Raw genomic sequence first — 14763 nt, 5'->3', positions numbered from 1 at the left:
AAGCACTATTATTAGCTTACATTAAAAACAGAACCCACACTGACCATATTTACTTTTTTACATTTTTTTTTAATCGCTTAGACACCAAAAGTGATACTTGAGGCTCACTCAGTGAACCCATTCAGCAAATCTTTAGATCAAGTCTGCAAAACCAAAAGCACATTACATGCTTTAAACTCAGTTTGCCAAACTCTAAACACAGGTCTTTACATCAGACACAACACGGGAAAATACTGACATTAAACATTCTACACTCATTTACGGAAGTGTGTGAAAACTTTTTTGTTTACTTACTGTACATGTAGAAAACGAGAGGTTGAAGACAGCATGCACAATGTTTTTTTCACTACAGCCACAAGCATATTTGCTTACAGAATCTTCAAATGTATCTGCTACTGTTGATCCCTTAGCAGAGGTGTAAAGAGTACCTGAAAACCATACTTGAGTAAAACTACAGATACCTTGCAGTGAAAATTACTCCATTACAAGTTACAAGTCACCAATTCCAAAATGACTTGAGTACAAGTATTTGAAGAATACTTAAGTATTTTACTCGTACTGAATGTAGGGTCAAAGCAGCACTAGTCCTCAACACTTGCTGTAAGAGACATGTCAGTGAAAAACTAGAAACAGTTGATTCGTGAGGAGAGCAATCGCATCAAACTGAACACCTCAAAACTGCAACCAGGGTTAGGCAAGTTACTCTGAAAAAGTAATCAATTACTAGTTACTAATTACATACTCAATAGTGTCATTAGATTACTGTACAAATGACTCTCTCAAGAAAGTATTTAATTTATTACTCATTACTTTCTATATCCTACATCAACCTTGATTAGAATTGATTCAAGGATGGACATGAAACAGCTCTTTTAATTCATTCAAATAAATAATATAAAACTAGATAAAGTAGTATTATTAACAGACCAAAGTATTAGAAATGTGAGAATTATACATTAAAGCATTAAGGATTTTAAAGTTAGACTTTGAGTTTTGATGTCAATTCCACCATTGCACACACATATATTACACACAGTATTTAGTTTAATTACATCAGAAGTAACTGTAATTAAATTACAGAAAAAATAAGAGTAATCTCTTACTTGTTCAAGGGAAAAGTAATTAAATTACAGTAACTAATTACTTAGTAACTAGTTACACGCACCACTGACTGCAACAAACATCTATTACAAACACCCAAGTCTTAGTTAATCTCAAGCGCTCATAACGAAACCAATATCCTTCAAAAAAGGTCTCTTCAATAAAACGGATCAATAAAATAATATTGTGAAGTAGAAAATGACAAAGTCGAAGCCTTTTAGCACTGGACACGCTGGCTTTGGCCTCATCGCCGGCTGCAGTCATGTCCTCTTTCACACAAAACTACCTGACAATGCACCCGCATTCACATGAAGAAGCCAGGTTGACCAGTTTAGTAAGTAAGGGTAGCCAAAGTAGCCAAAAAGATACTTAAGTACAGTAAATAATTACATTTACTCCAATACTTTACACCACTGTCCCTTGGTCAAACTCAATAAAAATACAATGTTTTCAGAATATAATTTTTACCCCCTCCCCCCCCGCAGTTCTGTTTATAGTGAAAATCTATACATGTATTCAGTGTGTATGTGCACAAACTTCACAGCACACTGCAAAGACACAAGAGAGAAGGGTTTTACATTGTTTGATGTGTATGTGGCTTATTATTTTATGTTTGTGTTACTAGTTTTTAATGACGTGTTTGCTTTTGCAAGATGTGTGTGACATTTTGCATTTTGTGTGTGTGTTTGGTGGTATTGTGTGTAGAGTTTTGAGAAATGAAGCCATAGTTTCAACAATTGTGTTTAATCAGTTTGAAAAGAAAATACACATCCTCCGTGTTATATAGTCACAAAAATGAGTCATGAACATTATTTCGAGGAGGAGTTTGTGTTTGTACTGCTCACAGAAGTCATTTTGTTTGTGAATGAGACACGAATCTGAAGTTCTGAAGCTAAATGTGTTTGGTGAAGATTCCAGAAGTGGGCTTTGGGATGGATGTTCCGGTGTTCTCTGTGAGTTGGGTTTCTGGCAGCTCCAGAACTCATTAGTGCCGGGGTCAGGCGGTCTTTTTCTGTTACTCTTGCTCTCTCCGGTGTGTTTGCAGGGCTCTTTTGTTGGCCGTCTGTTGTACAGAGTCTCATTACAGAGAGCACCAGCTCCACATTACCATAGAAATACACCCCCTTCCACTTCCATTGTGTCCCACCCCTGCCGGGGCTTCAGGAATGCCGTGATCCAACCCTGCCGAAAGCTGGCAGACCCAGAGATCCCATCACTCGGTGGGAATGTGGAAGTAATGGTGCAGTGAGGATTGTTTGAAGTGTGGAGCTGTAGACGTTCGGAAGGATGAACCATGGACTCGACCGCTCTCGTGTGTAAGACATCTTGTTTATGTGGAGTGTCGATTTCGGACATGAACGCTGTGCAGAGGCGTGTAGAGAGGGAAAGAAGACCGAAGATATGCTTGAGCGACAAAACTATTGCCTAAATGACCAAGCGAGATCTGACAAACTAAAAAGTAAATAGTGCCGATGTTTTCGTTCAGGGACAGGCTGTATTTATATGTTATTATGTTTTAATGTATAATGCATTGTATAGTTTAGAAAGTCTATTCGTGGCATATCTTGATTTAGTTCATGTTGGAAGTGTGTTTAGATAATGTTCAGAGGTTAATGTGTGTGTGGTTCAAACGTTGGCAATGATTCATAAATAAAGTGAATAATGTTTTTATGTTAAATAGTTCACTTTCAGTGGCGTTCAGTATAATGTCATTTCGATGCTGTGAGTTTGTGTGTGTGCTGAAAGTGTTGCTGACCTCAGAACTCACTGTATTCTTCAGCCAGTGGATGTTATTGTGTAAGAGAGAAAACTGAATTCATTTGAGGAAATTTCACAATTTATGGTTGCAGATGCATGTGTGTGTGTGTGTGTGTGTGTGTTCATGTTTGTATATCCCGGTGGGGACCTAAACCTGAATACACACCAACACATGGGGACACGTGTCACTGTGGGGACCAACATTGAGGTCCTCATGTGCACAAAAGCTAATAAATTGTACAGAACGATATTTTTTACAAATCTAAAAATGCAAAAAGTGTTCTATGATCTTTAGGTTTAGGGATAGGGTTAGGGATAGGGGATAGAATATACAGTTTGTACAGTATAAAAAACATTACGCCTGTGGACTGTCCCCACAATCTATAGAAACCTAACGTGTGTGTGTGTGTGTGTAAGAGTGAAAGTTTCAGTATTGGGAGGGTGGGGTTGCCAGGGCGATTAGCAGCGGGGTGAGGGGTTGTGAGGTGGGGTGTGTTGGGGGTCCGTCACTGTTGGAATGTGTAATCTTACTCTATTGAGAAGGACATTTTCAATCAGTCTGGGACACTTTCTGAACTGTGACTGTGATGTTTGTCTACAGCAGCGCTCTTTTCAATTCTTCCTCTAACACTAAATATCAATTCATTCAGCTTGAATATTCCAATCAAGTTTTTTATCTATTTGCGTACTAAGTTAAATTCTCGCTGGCTTAGGCAGAACATGCATATGCTGGTTGTCATGACAACTGCACATCCTGCATGAAGTATATGAGCAAAATCACTTGTGAAAGCAGTGGACTGTGTAAACATCAGAAATGAATCTGTACGTGAGACGCTATCGTTCAGCCAGTCAGAAGACTTTGAAATGCTCTCAGCCTGTCTTTGATTGGCCCACGTGTATTTGAGGGCGGGGTTTGGAGAATGGCTTCAGTTCAAATCTTTAGCTTTTCAATTCTAAGAGACCTTCAAGACTCCAAAATTCTCATTTTAAAATACAGCACAATCATACGTCATATGAAATATTATTTTAATCATATGAACGTTTCAATGTTCTTGTTTTGCTCACTTTTGTAAGTCACTTTTGAAAAAGAGCAATAAATAAATGCCTAACTGTAAATTAAATCATTGTATAAAACATGTGAATGATGTTTTGAGGATGTTTTACAGGGTAAATCCGTCATACTTTAGGAATGTTAGAGCGTTACACGGGTGTCTGAAACATGCGATGTGAAATGTTCTTCTCGTGTGCACTACTGAGTGTGTTTCTGTGTTCACTTGACTTCTGCTGTCGTTGTCAATTAACACCAACTGCTCTCTCTCTCTCTCTCTCTCTCTCTCTCTGATATAGATGCCTTCAATCTTTCTTGTCTCACATGATTATTTAAAACAGATTTGTGGTCGCCGTGAGCTGGACTGGACACATATGGTCCTGATGATGCTCTCTGAAGTGCCTTGCTTACATTTCTGTACACAAACTGTGTCATGAAAAGAAAACTGAGGAAAGATGAAACACAGCAGCCGTTACAGTGGCAGTGTGTGCATCATTCAACATGAAATTAATTTTCTTAAAGAGATAGTTCACGTAAAAATATCATTATTTATTTTCTTTCATGTGTTTGTATGCGAGTCTTTCTTCAGTGAAACACAAAAGAAGATATTTTGAGAAATGTCTCAGTGGTTTTGTCTGCATTCGATGGAAGACGTTCTTCAAAATATCTCCTTTTGCGTTATGCAGAAGAAAGAAACTCATACAGTTCAATTTGGTTCAACTTTCTCTTTAAGACGTTTCTGGTGTCATTGTACACTTTCAGTACGGTTCATATTATTGACCCGGCCGTCTCTTTCGTTCAGAATGCTGAAGTGTTTCTCTGTGTGTTTGGTAGGTGAAGATGCCATGACGGGAGAGACGGATAAGTATCTGGGGCCGCAGGACCTGCGGGAGCTGGGAGATGATTCGCTCCCTCAGGAGGGATACCTGGGCTTCAGCGTGGGAGCTCGCACGGCGAGGTAACGTACCCTCACCACACACAAGAAGTCTCATTTAAACACAGACAAAGCACATCTTCACGTGTTTACAAGCTCTCTGTACATTATACTGGGGCGGATAAAGACACGGGCGGCTCTTTGAAGGTTACAGGTCCGATGGGTGCAGGAGGTGATTCATGATCATTACCCTGTTTGAAGCCTGTATGAATGTGTGTCTAAAAACTGATGTTAGTTCCTCATTGCTGTCTTATCTAAAGGCTGTTGCACTCTTTATTTACAGTGTGTGTGTGTGTGTGTGTGTGTGTGTGTGTGTGGTAAACCCTACGGTATGGGGACAAAATGTCCCCACAAAGATGGCAATATCCAAAACCCTTGTCCTTGTGGGGACATTTTCTTGTCCCCGTGATGAAACAAGCTTATAAATCATACAGAATGAACTTTTGTGTAAATGTAAAAGAGCAGACAGTTGTGTGTGATTGTTAGGGTTAGGGGTAGGGAATATGAGATACAGTTTGTACAGTATAAAAACCATTGTGTCTATGGAATGTCCCCATAAAACATGGAAACCCAACATGTGTGTGTGTGTGTGCGCGCATGTGTGTGTGTATATGTGTGTGTGTGTGTGTATGCGCGTGTGTGTGTGTGTGTGCGTGTGCGGGTGTGTGTGTGTGTGTGTGTGTGTATGCGCGTGTGTGTGTGTGTGTGCGTGTTTGTTTGTGTGTGTGTGTGTGCGTGTGTGTGTGTGTGCGTGTGTGTGTGTGTGTGTGTGTGCGTGTGTGTGTATGCGCGTGTGTGCTTGTGTGTGTGTGTGTGTGTGCGTGCGTGTGTGTGTGTGTGTGATCGCCGGCTGTCATGTTTTGATTCAGTACTGTGTGCTGTTGAGAGAGAAGGCCGTGATGGTTAATGTTTAAACTCGCCGCAGGGGATTTTCCTCTTTGACGTGCTCAATAATCTGAAACGGTTGAGTGAGATTTGAAGCTACACATCTGGCACCGTTCAGAAGATGACAAGTGTGTTTAATAACATCACCTCGAGCACTTCAGACAGTTTTATGCATATCGACTTGATATTAGGAAAGCAGATGATGTGTCATTTAGGGATGCACCGAAACAAAAATTCTTGGCCGAAGCCGAACATGATGTGAAACACTTGGCCGAAGGCCGAATAATACCCAACACCGAACATGGTTTTTTGCATTTCTTCTATTTATTAACCATTTTTTTCACTATTGCACAAACTGAATAGTCAAAATGTGCTTTTTATAATTTGTCTTGCTTAAAATATAAAATACAATACCTATAAAATACAATACAACTTAATATAAAATTGAGCAAAACAAAGTAAATTCAAACAAAATATTGAGCCCTCTCCCTTCATGAATATTAATAAGGCCTATAACTGACTGCTAAAAGAATGTAATGTAAGTTACTCTGTACCCCTACAACAAAACACTTCATTAAAAACTGTCATTCCACATTAGGCCATAAAATAAAAATACGAATAAACTAAAACTGTTGGATTATTATAGGCTACATTGAAAAATGATTTGAGAAAAAAAAACATCCAATGCAAGCAATTCTGACTGATGCTGACTGACAACCATTTCAGTTCACGTCTCTCCTCCAAACTCCGCCCACAAAAGCTGACTGTTCTCTCAGAAGGTGCACAGAACATACTTTGACAAGTTGTTTAGTACAGGGAACTGTGTGCACGCGACCACTGTATGATGTCAAAGGATGTCGCGAGTGGTGGGGCTACTGTCAGACTGCCTGCTTTCGTCTGAAGTAAAGTTACCGACCGGTAAAGACGCTTTCATTCGGACATTTACTTCCGTGCGGCAAGTCCCGTGCTGTGTCTTTCTCTGACACTTTAAAATGCTCCACACACACGCACGCACGCACACACATACACGCACACACACACATACACGCACACATACATGCACATACACACACACACACACACACATACACGCACACACACACACACACGCACTGCCAAAATGTTTGCGGCAGTAATAAAGCGCATGTGTCTCTCTCTCTCTCTCTCTCTCTGCGCTGGTTGCTGCTTGATCGTATCACAAGTCATGTTCTGTAAAATTTATTCGGCCACTTCACATATTCGCCCGAACACCGAACTTGCGTTTTTTGCTATATTCGGCCGAACATATTCGGTGGCCGAACATTCGGTGCATCCCTAGTGTCAATATAGAGAAGAATCGTATTCTCTATTCTCATACGGTCCGCCCACTTTTCACCATCCCACCAGTTCCAGATGAATAAAATCAGGCATGTTTTTATTCTCATGAGTGTGATGATGGTTGTGGATGTGTGAGCAGCGCTCGAGAGCGCAGCACAGTGCATCTCCAGACATGAGCGCTGCATTTCTGCTGAAACTCTCTCTCTCATGTGTGTTCTTCCTCTTTCTCCGCCCATTCCAACTCTCACCATATAGTCCTAAAGTCAGGTAAGAGGGCATGATGCTTCTGACCCCCCACCACATTTAACCCGAGTCATCGTGACATGAAACATTGTACTTACACGTTTTTCAGTTGATGAAGAATTTACGTTCTTGTTGTTTGTGGACTATGGTTTAGTTATGTTTGTGTAATTGTGTTATTTTTGAGTTAAGAGTAATTCCTTTATGTAGCTTCCAGGGATTCACAAAGAGAGATTCCATCATCAGTCATGTCATGTCTCATCTACAGTAGGGTTCTCCATGAAGATTTAGTACATTATTAGGTGTTCACTAGAGTATCATGTGTGGATTTCTCTGTAAATGTCTAAACCATACAGATGTGTGGTGTTCTGTCAGTTTTAATCTCGTTTCAAGACGGCGTTTCACTAGCCAAGTGTTTGTCATTTTTCAGTTGGACGCAACATTTGATAAAGCCAGCGAGTTTGTGCACACGTTGATGTAAAGGTTTGATGAAATCAGAGTCACGTGACTTCAGCAGTGACCAATGAGATACTGCTCAGGATGAAGACCTGACAGTCACCTAACACGACCTCATTTGGTGATGGTAAAACTACACATTTTCTGGCGTTTGCTTGAATTAAAGCTGCAATCTGTAACCTCTCTGTCGCCATCTCTGTTTAAATCATGAAGTGGCAGGTTGTTTAACATTTCTACCTTAAAGGAACAATACGGCATTTTTAGGAGGATCTATTGACAGAAATGTAATATAATATACAAAACTATAAAGATATGTATAAAGACCTTACGTAATGAACCATTAAGTTTGTAATACCTTAGAATAAACTGTTTATATCTACATACAGAGCGGCCCTTCATACATTGAATGCGTCTTTGCTGTAAAGTCTTTATAATATTAACGCAGGTCCTAGCTCCTGCCTGACTTTTATCCTTATTTTTAAACTTAAAATCCACAAACCTTTTATTTGATGTAATACATAAGACATGGCTCTTTCTACAGTCTTTCTAATGCCCGCATGATCTCTTCCCTGCGTCAACATGAGAACCACATCTTTTTGTACTGTGGTGGCCACCGTCGTGTTTGGACTGAGCCATTCTTTGCAAATCTATAATACAACGCTAGTGGCCGCTGTTAATCAAGAACTGCGCCTTTAAGTCCGATTACGTCAAACTGACATTTGCTGTTATAAACTGACCCTAGTGAAACAGGCTAAGAGACAGCACTTGATCACCAAAACATTGCAGGTTGCAGCTTTAAAAATGATTTATAAACGAAGACAATATTGAAATCATTTTTGCATAAATTTGTGAGGTAAACGTTGGGTTGTTGCTGTTTATTCTCTCGCGCTCTTCTTCTGTTATTATAGAAGAGAATGTGATTTTAGATGTGATAGATGTGACGTCTCTGACCGCCGTTGTTTGGAGTTGGCTAGCGTGACGCCGCCTTTGTGCATCACTTTCCCTGGAGGTTGCATGCAGTAATGAGTGTTTTTGTTGTTTGTGTCTATGTGCGTGTGTGTATTTCATTGTCAATCCCCCCCGCACTGTATGGTATTGCTGTAAATGCCAACAGCCTGCGCTCCTTTAGTTCGGATAGGTCCAACACCCTCAACCGCAGCTCCTTCACCCGAGACAGCATGATGATCGAAGAGATCCTGGCGCCCACCAAGGACACGGTATGCCCACTTTTCCCTCATGTTTTCATAACGTTCTGTGTTGAGTTGTTGTTGAGTTCAGCATTTGTGGCATACTGCCATGAATAGAAACAAAAACACCACAACCATAATAACGGGGGTAGACGAGTGTATGTTTACATTGGAATCCAGAGTACCTGTCACGATATATGAATATGGTACTAATTCAGTACAATGGTATGTTATTTTCCATCTGAAACCATCACTTTACCATGGCACTGCTGCAGGACTTTTCCAAGATAAGAGTCGTGTTAATATTTTTATTCAATCATCATAGAAACAAGGCAAACCAGATCACAAGTCTGGATTCAAACATTGTTATGACTTTATACCACAGTTCGTTTTTTAACCCGTAGTCTAAAAAAGTATATATAGTTATATACAGTATATGTATAAAATGAATAACTCATCTGTGAGGTAAATCGTTGGAGATGAATGAAATTACTTATGATTCACTACCTCTTATGTTTGACCAATCACAATTCTGTTGGCAAATGTTGCGATGATGTCGTCCTATTCAGTTACAATTTTGAGCTTCATTAAAGATGCTTTCAAAGCAACAACATAAACCTTATGGCGTATGCACACTTGTGTAGCCCAAACTTAACTTCCAGTAGACATACGCAAAGAATAGAGCAAGATTATTTCGTTTCGTTAAATTAAAACTTTGAGAAAGTTTCTGTTATATAAAATATTGGCCTAAAATGATTGGAAAAACTAAACTAATAAAAATGTAAATGTTTCATCAGGAATAAACGGAAATAAGTTTAAAGCACTAAAATTATAATAAAAAATTAAATAAAATTAATCTTAGCGTCATAAAAACATAAAAAATAAAATGACAAAAATATAAAGCAAAATTGCTAAAAAGTTTAACTAAAATTAACATAAAAACGAAAAATCAAAAATAAAAGCTAATTTGAAATATGAATAAAACTAAAAGCAGAACTATAATAACTCTGGAATAGAGTCCCTGTAGATTATTTCTGATAACAAGCTAAAGAAATCACAAGTAAATGACATTAGCTAGCAAATTAAAAGTTTGTCTAGTCAGTATTATTTTGGGTTAGCAGTAGAAGAACCGTTACGTGGCCAAACTTAAAGCCGACAAAGTTAAACGACCCATTCAACAAATTGATTATTTTAAAAAATTAATATACAATAAAATTCAACAAATTGTTTGTTTAATACAATTGTCATTAATTATCTTTCCTGGGGCTCAGTGGTTAGAGCATGGTGCTAACAACGCCAAGGTCATGGCTTCGGTCCCAGGGATTGCACTTAGAAACAAATGTACAGTATAATGTAATGTAAGTCGCTTTGGATAAAAGCATCTGCCAAATGCATAAATGTAAATGTATGTTATCATCAATAAAATGTGAATATCAATATTAATTGATTAAAATATTAATGTTTTTTTTTATTATGCCAATAGCCAGACTGGAAGTTAACTTTGGGCCAGGCGTGTGCGTCCAATGAAACCGTCTATAAAATGTACTTGATAACATGTATTCATAAAATTCCTATAAAGTTCAATAAAACACAGTAAGTTAGTGTTTTGGAGCTCAATGAAATCCCCGCCTCTGATGTTTGGTTTCTTATCTGTTCTCTTCAAACGCTTCAGGGGCTCTGTAAAGACATGCCCACCCTTGTCGACCCCCATTATAAGGTATTAAAACCCCGAGTAATTCTGCATCGTTTCTCAATGCACAAGCCAATGCAGGCAGACGTGATGCATCATCTATCCGTATGATTTTTACAGCTTTTCACACATTCTTTTGGCTCTCTTTGGTCTTCTGTTCTCTTTCATCCTGCATGTGGTTTGATGGATTGTGGCTGCAGGATGAGCACATCATAATTTCATGCAGGAGCAGTGCGACTCTTCACCGCGCTTTACCACAGTGAGTGTTTGTTGAGTTCTGAGCTGTCCGTGTTTTCTGTTTCAGCATCTGGCTTTAGCCAAAGAGTACAACACAGAGTCTGCCAGACGCTACAGCTGGACTCCAGACACACTGGACAACGTCAACCTGGTGTCCAGTCCCGTCCATTCAGGGTAAGACATCTCTACACACTCTTGCGTTTGGTAAAGCCGGGGGGGATGAGCCAGTAAGCATTATAGCAACATGCTGACAGTGCTGTATGTATGTATGTATGTATTCAGCTGCCGGTTGTAAGATGCTTTAATCATTTTCTTGCTGCTCCATATTTCCATGTTTCTTTGCAGCTTTTCCTCCCCATATCCTCAAACGGACAACAGGTGATGAATACTCATGTGATCCGAGATTTCTCTCTGTGTTTCTTTCTCACTCACCTGCGGTCTAAGAACAGATGATGTGATATTTGACTTATTCTGTCATCAGTGACAGGTTTATTTCTGCGCATGCTCAAGCCTTCCGGGTTGAGATGTGCACAATAACTAAAACATACGGTATTCATATTTCAATCGCACCAAGAGAAAGTTCCAGATGAGCACATCTCGGTTGAGCACAATCATTTCAAAGTCATATTTCATTACAAAACCACAAAGAAATGATATTCTCCAAATTCTCATTTTCATATGCATCAACAGTTTTATCTTTAGAGTTTTATAGTAGGTTTCATTGTTGTCAGTGTAGAAATACAGTAGAAATACCATATTATTATTACTATATTACTTTTTACAGTCATTAAATGAATTAATGCAATAATAAATCAATGCACAGTTGTCTTATACTGTAATACTTCAATGAGCAAAACAGTTTGTCATTTTGGTGTGAAATATGATGCAGAAATGTTTAGGACTGGTCGTGTTTGATTCACCCAATGACTGGTGTATAGTGTCAAAAGGATCAATATTGTTTTGTCAACACTTAAACACATTGTCCCTGGCCAAAGAAGACCATCCGTGCACTGTCACATCACTTCATTTCTTTAAATAATAATGCTTTTATGTGCACTTCAATGTTCCAGGTCTAATCTAAAGTGACACGAATCTAATTTTCTTGAATTAAATTTTTGGATCAATGAAATAATGTGTGGTTTGGTTGAGTTGTATTGTAACCGTTCTTGTACACTAATAGTGAATATGTTAACACACCGTATGAACCAACATTCGCACCGGGTTGCACGGAATGACCTGAAATAACGCGCTCCCTCAATCTCACGGCATGGGACGACTGACTTCTCAAAGCCGTTCAGATGCTGAGCGTTTCTTCATCTGCTGCAGGTTTTTGGTGAGCTTCATGGTGGACGCTCGCGGCGGCTCCATGCGAGGAAGTCGCCACAACGGCATGCGCATCATCATCCCACCGCGCAAGTGCACGGCACCCACGCGCATCACGTGCCGCCTGGTCAAGCGACACAAGCTGGCGTCTCTGCCGCCCATGGTGGAGGGTGAGGGGTTGGCGAGCCGGCTGGTGGAGGTGGGCCCGGCCGGGGCTCAGTTTCTGGGGTAGGTACCACCCTCACACCCACTCTCGTGTCGTTTCGTGCTTTTCCTGATCATTTCCATGGAAACCATCGGTGTTTGGTAGTGTGTGTCGGTGAAGTGTTTCAGCAGTGACACGGTGATTCAGCAGTACAGCGCCTCCATTTCCTACTTTCATTTACTACAGTGGCATCCCGTAGGTCCTTTAAAACACCTTGGTCAGGCTGGAGAGATGTGGACTGCTGAAAGAGCTCCACCATGTTAATAATAATGGATTTCAATTTCACACAAACATGGCTCTGTGGTTGGATAAGTGTTCATATTGTATATTTGTTTATATTGTGTACTTTTAAAGGGGTCATATGACACGGCTAAAAGGAATATTATGGTTTGTTTTAGATGTGATGTAATGTGTAACAGGATTTAAGGTTCATAAACGCTGTATTATCCACACACTGTGCATGTTTGTATCTCCTCTTTGCTCCGCCTCTCTGAAACGCGCAGATTTTTTACAAAGCTCATCGAGGTGTGCTGTGATTGGCCAGTTCACCAGTTCGTAGTGATTGGTGGAATACTGCAAGCGTGTGAGGGAAATGTAACGCCTCTGACCATATTTGGAACATCAGGTTCCTCTTCAATTGTACTGATAGGTCGCCCACCTTACTTGCGTCTACATTTGGGCGGTCTCAGTCAAATCAGACCACCAACTGACGTAGATGTGGGGGTGTGGCTACACGAGGCGTTTCAGGCAGGTCTGGGTGAGCATTCGCTTTTACATAGAATGCATCTTTTGTTCCCACACTTTCATTTCTGCAGTTTTACACGTCTGATACACGCATGAGCAACTTATAACACACCAAAGACACAGAAAAACACGTTTTCGCGCCATATGACCCCTTTAAAATGTGATTAGGAGGTATGTTTGTCTTGTTTGACACTTCTGTAGCCTTTATATCAACATCGAGGACCGCAATGGAAATAAGCCTTTGGCTTTATTGTGTTTTTATCCTCGACAGTTTTTTGTGTATGGGATACTTGTTATTTTGTACAGTTTTATAAATGATGTTAAATAAAATTCAATTCAATCTGCAGTTTTTAGGCCACATTATCGACATGAAAATCGCTCCAAATGCTTTTTACCTTCATTTGGTCCATTTCTAGGACGATGTAGCGGGAAGATTATCAAAAGTCCGACACAAACATTTCTCGGATCAATATGAATCAGCCTTAAGATTTGTTTTTGGAATTGCTGAAGTGTTGCTATCACTCTTTCACCCAACACTTTGGCATTCTATGTTCGAATATTAAGCGCTTAGTTTCAATTAAGTTGCAAGTGAGAAAGGTTCACGTCTCGCTCGGGGTTTGGCTTTACGATGTTCTCATCAGACAGCGAGCGGGGGAACTCACTGGGTTTTGGAACATTGAACTTTGACACGCGGTGAGCGGTGCCTATGGTAAAGTTAAGCTCTGGGTATAGAATCTCAAAATGTTCCTCCTCTTTGTTTCTCTGTATGCTGCATGGATGTAATTCAGTAAGCTTCATCTCCCCCGAAACCTCCCGCCTCTTAGCGAGGGCGAGAGCTTCATTAGCCGAATCCTGCAGCTCGGCCCGCGAGGAACAAAATTCACTGGGTAGGAGTGTGTGCACAATGAAGTCATGAAGCTGATTTTCCTTTTCTTCATCTCCATCTCTTCCTTTACGCTTTCAGTGAACGTGTCGATGGCTGAAAGTGACTCACAGCTGCTGTCTGGGCTGAGCATGTTGGTCTGCTGCTGCCTAAGCCCTGTGTTTTTCTCAGACTTCCCTTTGATTTTCACTTATAGAGAAGGTATCAGACATCCCAATCCTGAGAATATTCTTCAGCCGTCTAATGTAAATCACACGTGTAGTGGTTTTGGCGTGTGGAGCGTTCAGACGTGAAATTCTTCGCGGTACCTTCTCTGTACCAATGTTTGATAATTTCTGCCATCATTTCATGATTGTCTCATTTTCATCCATCGTGTTTAGTAAAAAGACAGCTTCTGGTTTTAAAATATATCAAATGTTCTAGTTTAATTGCTGGATATCAGAATACTGTTTTTCTTTTACTGGCGCGGTGGTGTGCCTTTTCATATTTAGTTCTGTGTTAAACACAATGCTCTTAAAACAAGCAAAACACACTTTAATATAGCAAGAATTCTGCCGATGGACCTAAAACATCTACTAAAACTTGTTTCAATATCTGGCAACCAAGGTTATTTTTAGTTGACTTTGTAAACGTTTCTGTTCATTGAAATAAAAAAGATTTACCTAAAAATGATTGGGAAAAACTAACTAAAGGAAAAATTGAAATAAGTTTAAAGCACTAAAATTATAATAATAAACTAAATCTAAAATAAAAAT

At 39.7% G+C, this 14763-nt stretch overlaps 1 protein-coding gene across 43 annotated transcripts in view; it reads left to right on the top strand.

Moving 5' to 3' along the window:
• Positions 1 to 14763, top strand: part of ank3b (ankyrin 3b) — a 124609-nt gene that overhangs the window by 87251 nt on the left and 22595 nt on the right. For 22 of the 43 annotated variants that reach the window (XM_057358013.1, XM_057358010.1, XM_057358002.1 and 19 more), the window contains 7 exons: positions 4742 to 4865; positions 7299 to 7310; positions 8854 to 8956; positions 10599 to 10643; positions 10921 to 11027; positions 12180 to 12404; positions 13914 to 14012. In XM_057358013.1, coding sequence (XP_057213996.1) covers positions 4742 to 4865; positions 7299 to 7310; positions 8854 to 8956; positions 10599 to 10643; positions 10921 to 11027; positions 12180 to 12404; positions 13914 to 14012 — 715 coding nt within the window. The remainder of the gene's footprint in view (positions 1 to 4741; positions 4866 to 7298; positions 7311 to 8853; positions 8957 to 10598; positions 10644 to 10920; positions 11028 to 12179; positions 12405 to 13913; positions 14013 to 14763) is intronic. The other 21 variants (XM_057358024.1, XM_057358019.1, XM_057358018.1 and 18 more) reach the window with 12 other exon arrangements.

Source organism: Triplophysa rosa, linkage group LG18, assembly GCF_024868665.1.
Source record: "Triplophysa rosa linkage group LG18, Trosa_1v2, whole genome shotgun sequence".
NCBI lineage: Eukaryota > Metazoa > Chordata > Actinopteri > Cypriniformes > Nemacheilidae > Triplophysa > Triplophysa rosa.
Note: the sequence above shows the minus strand (reverse complement) of the source record. Positions and strands in the feature narration are given on the sequence as shown.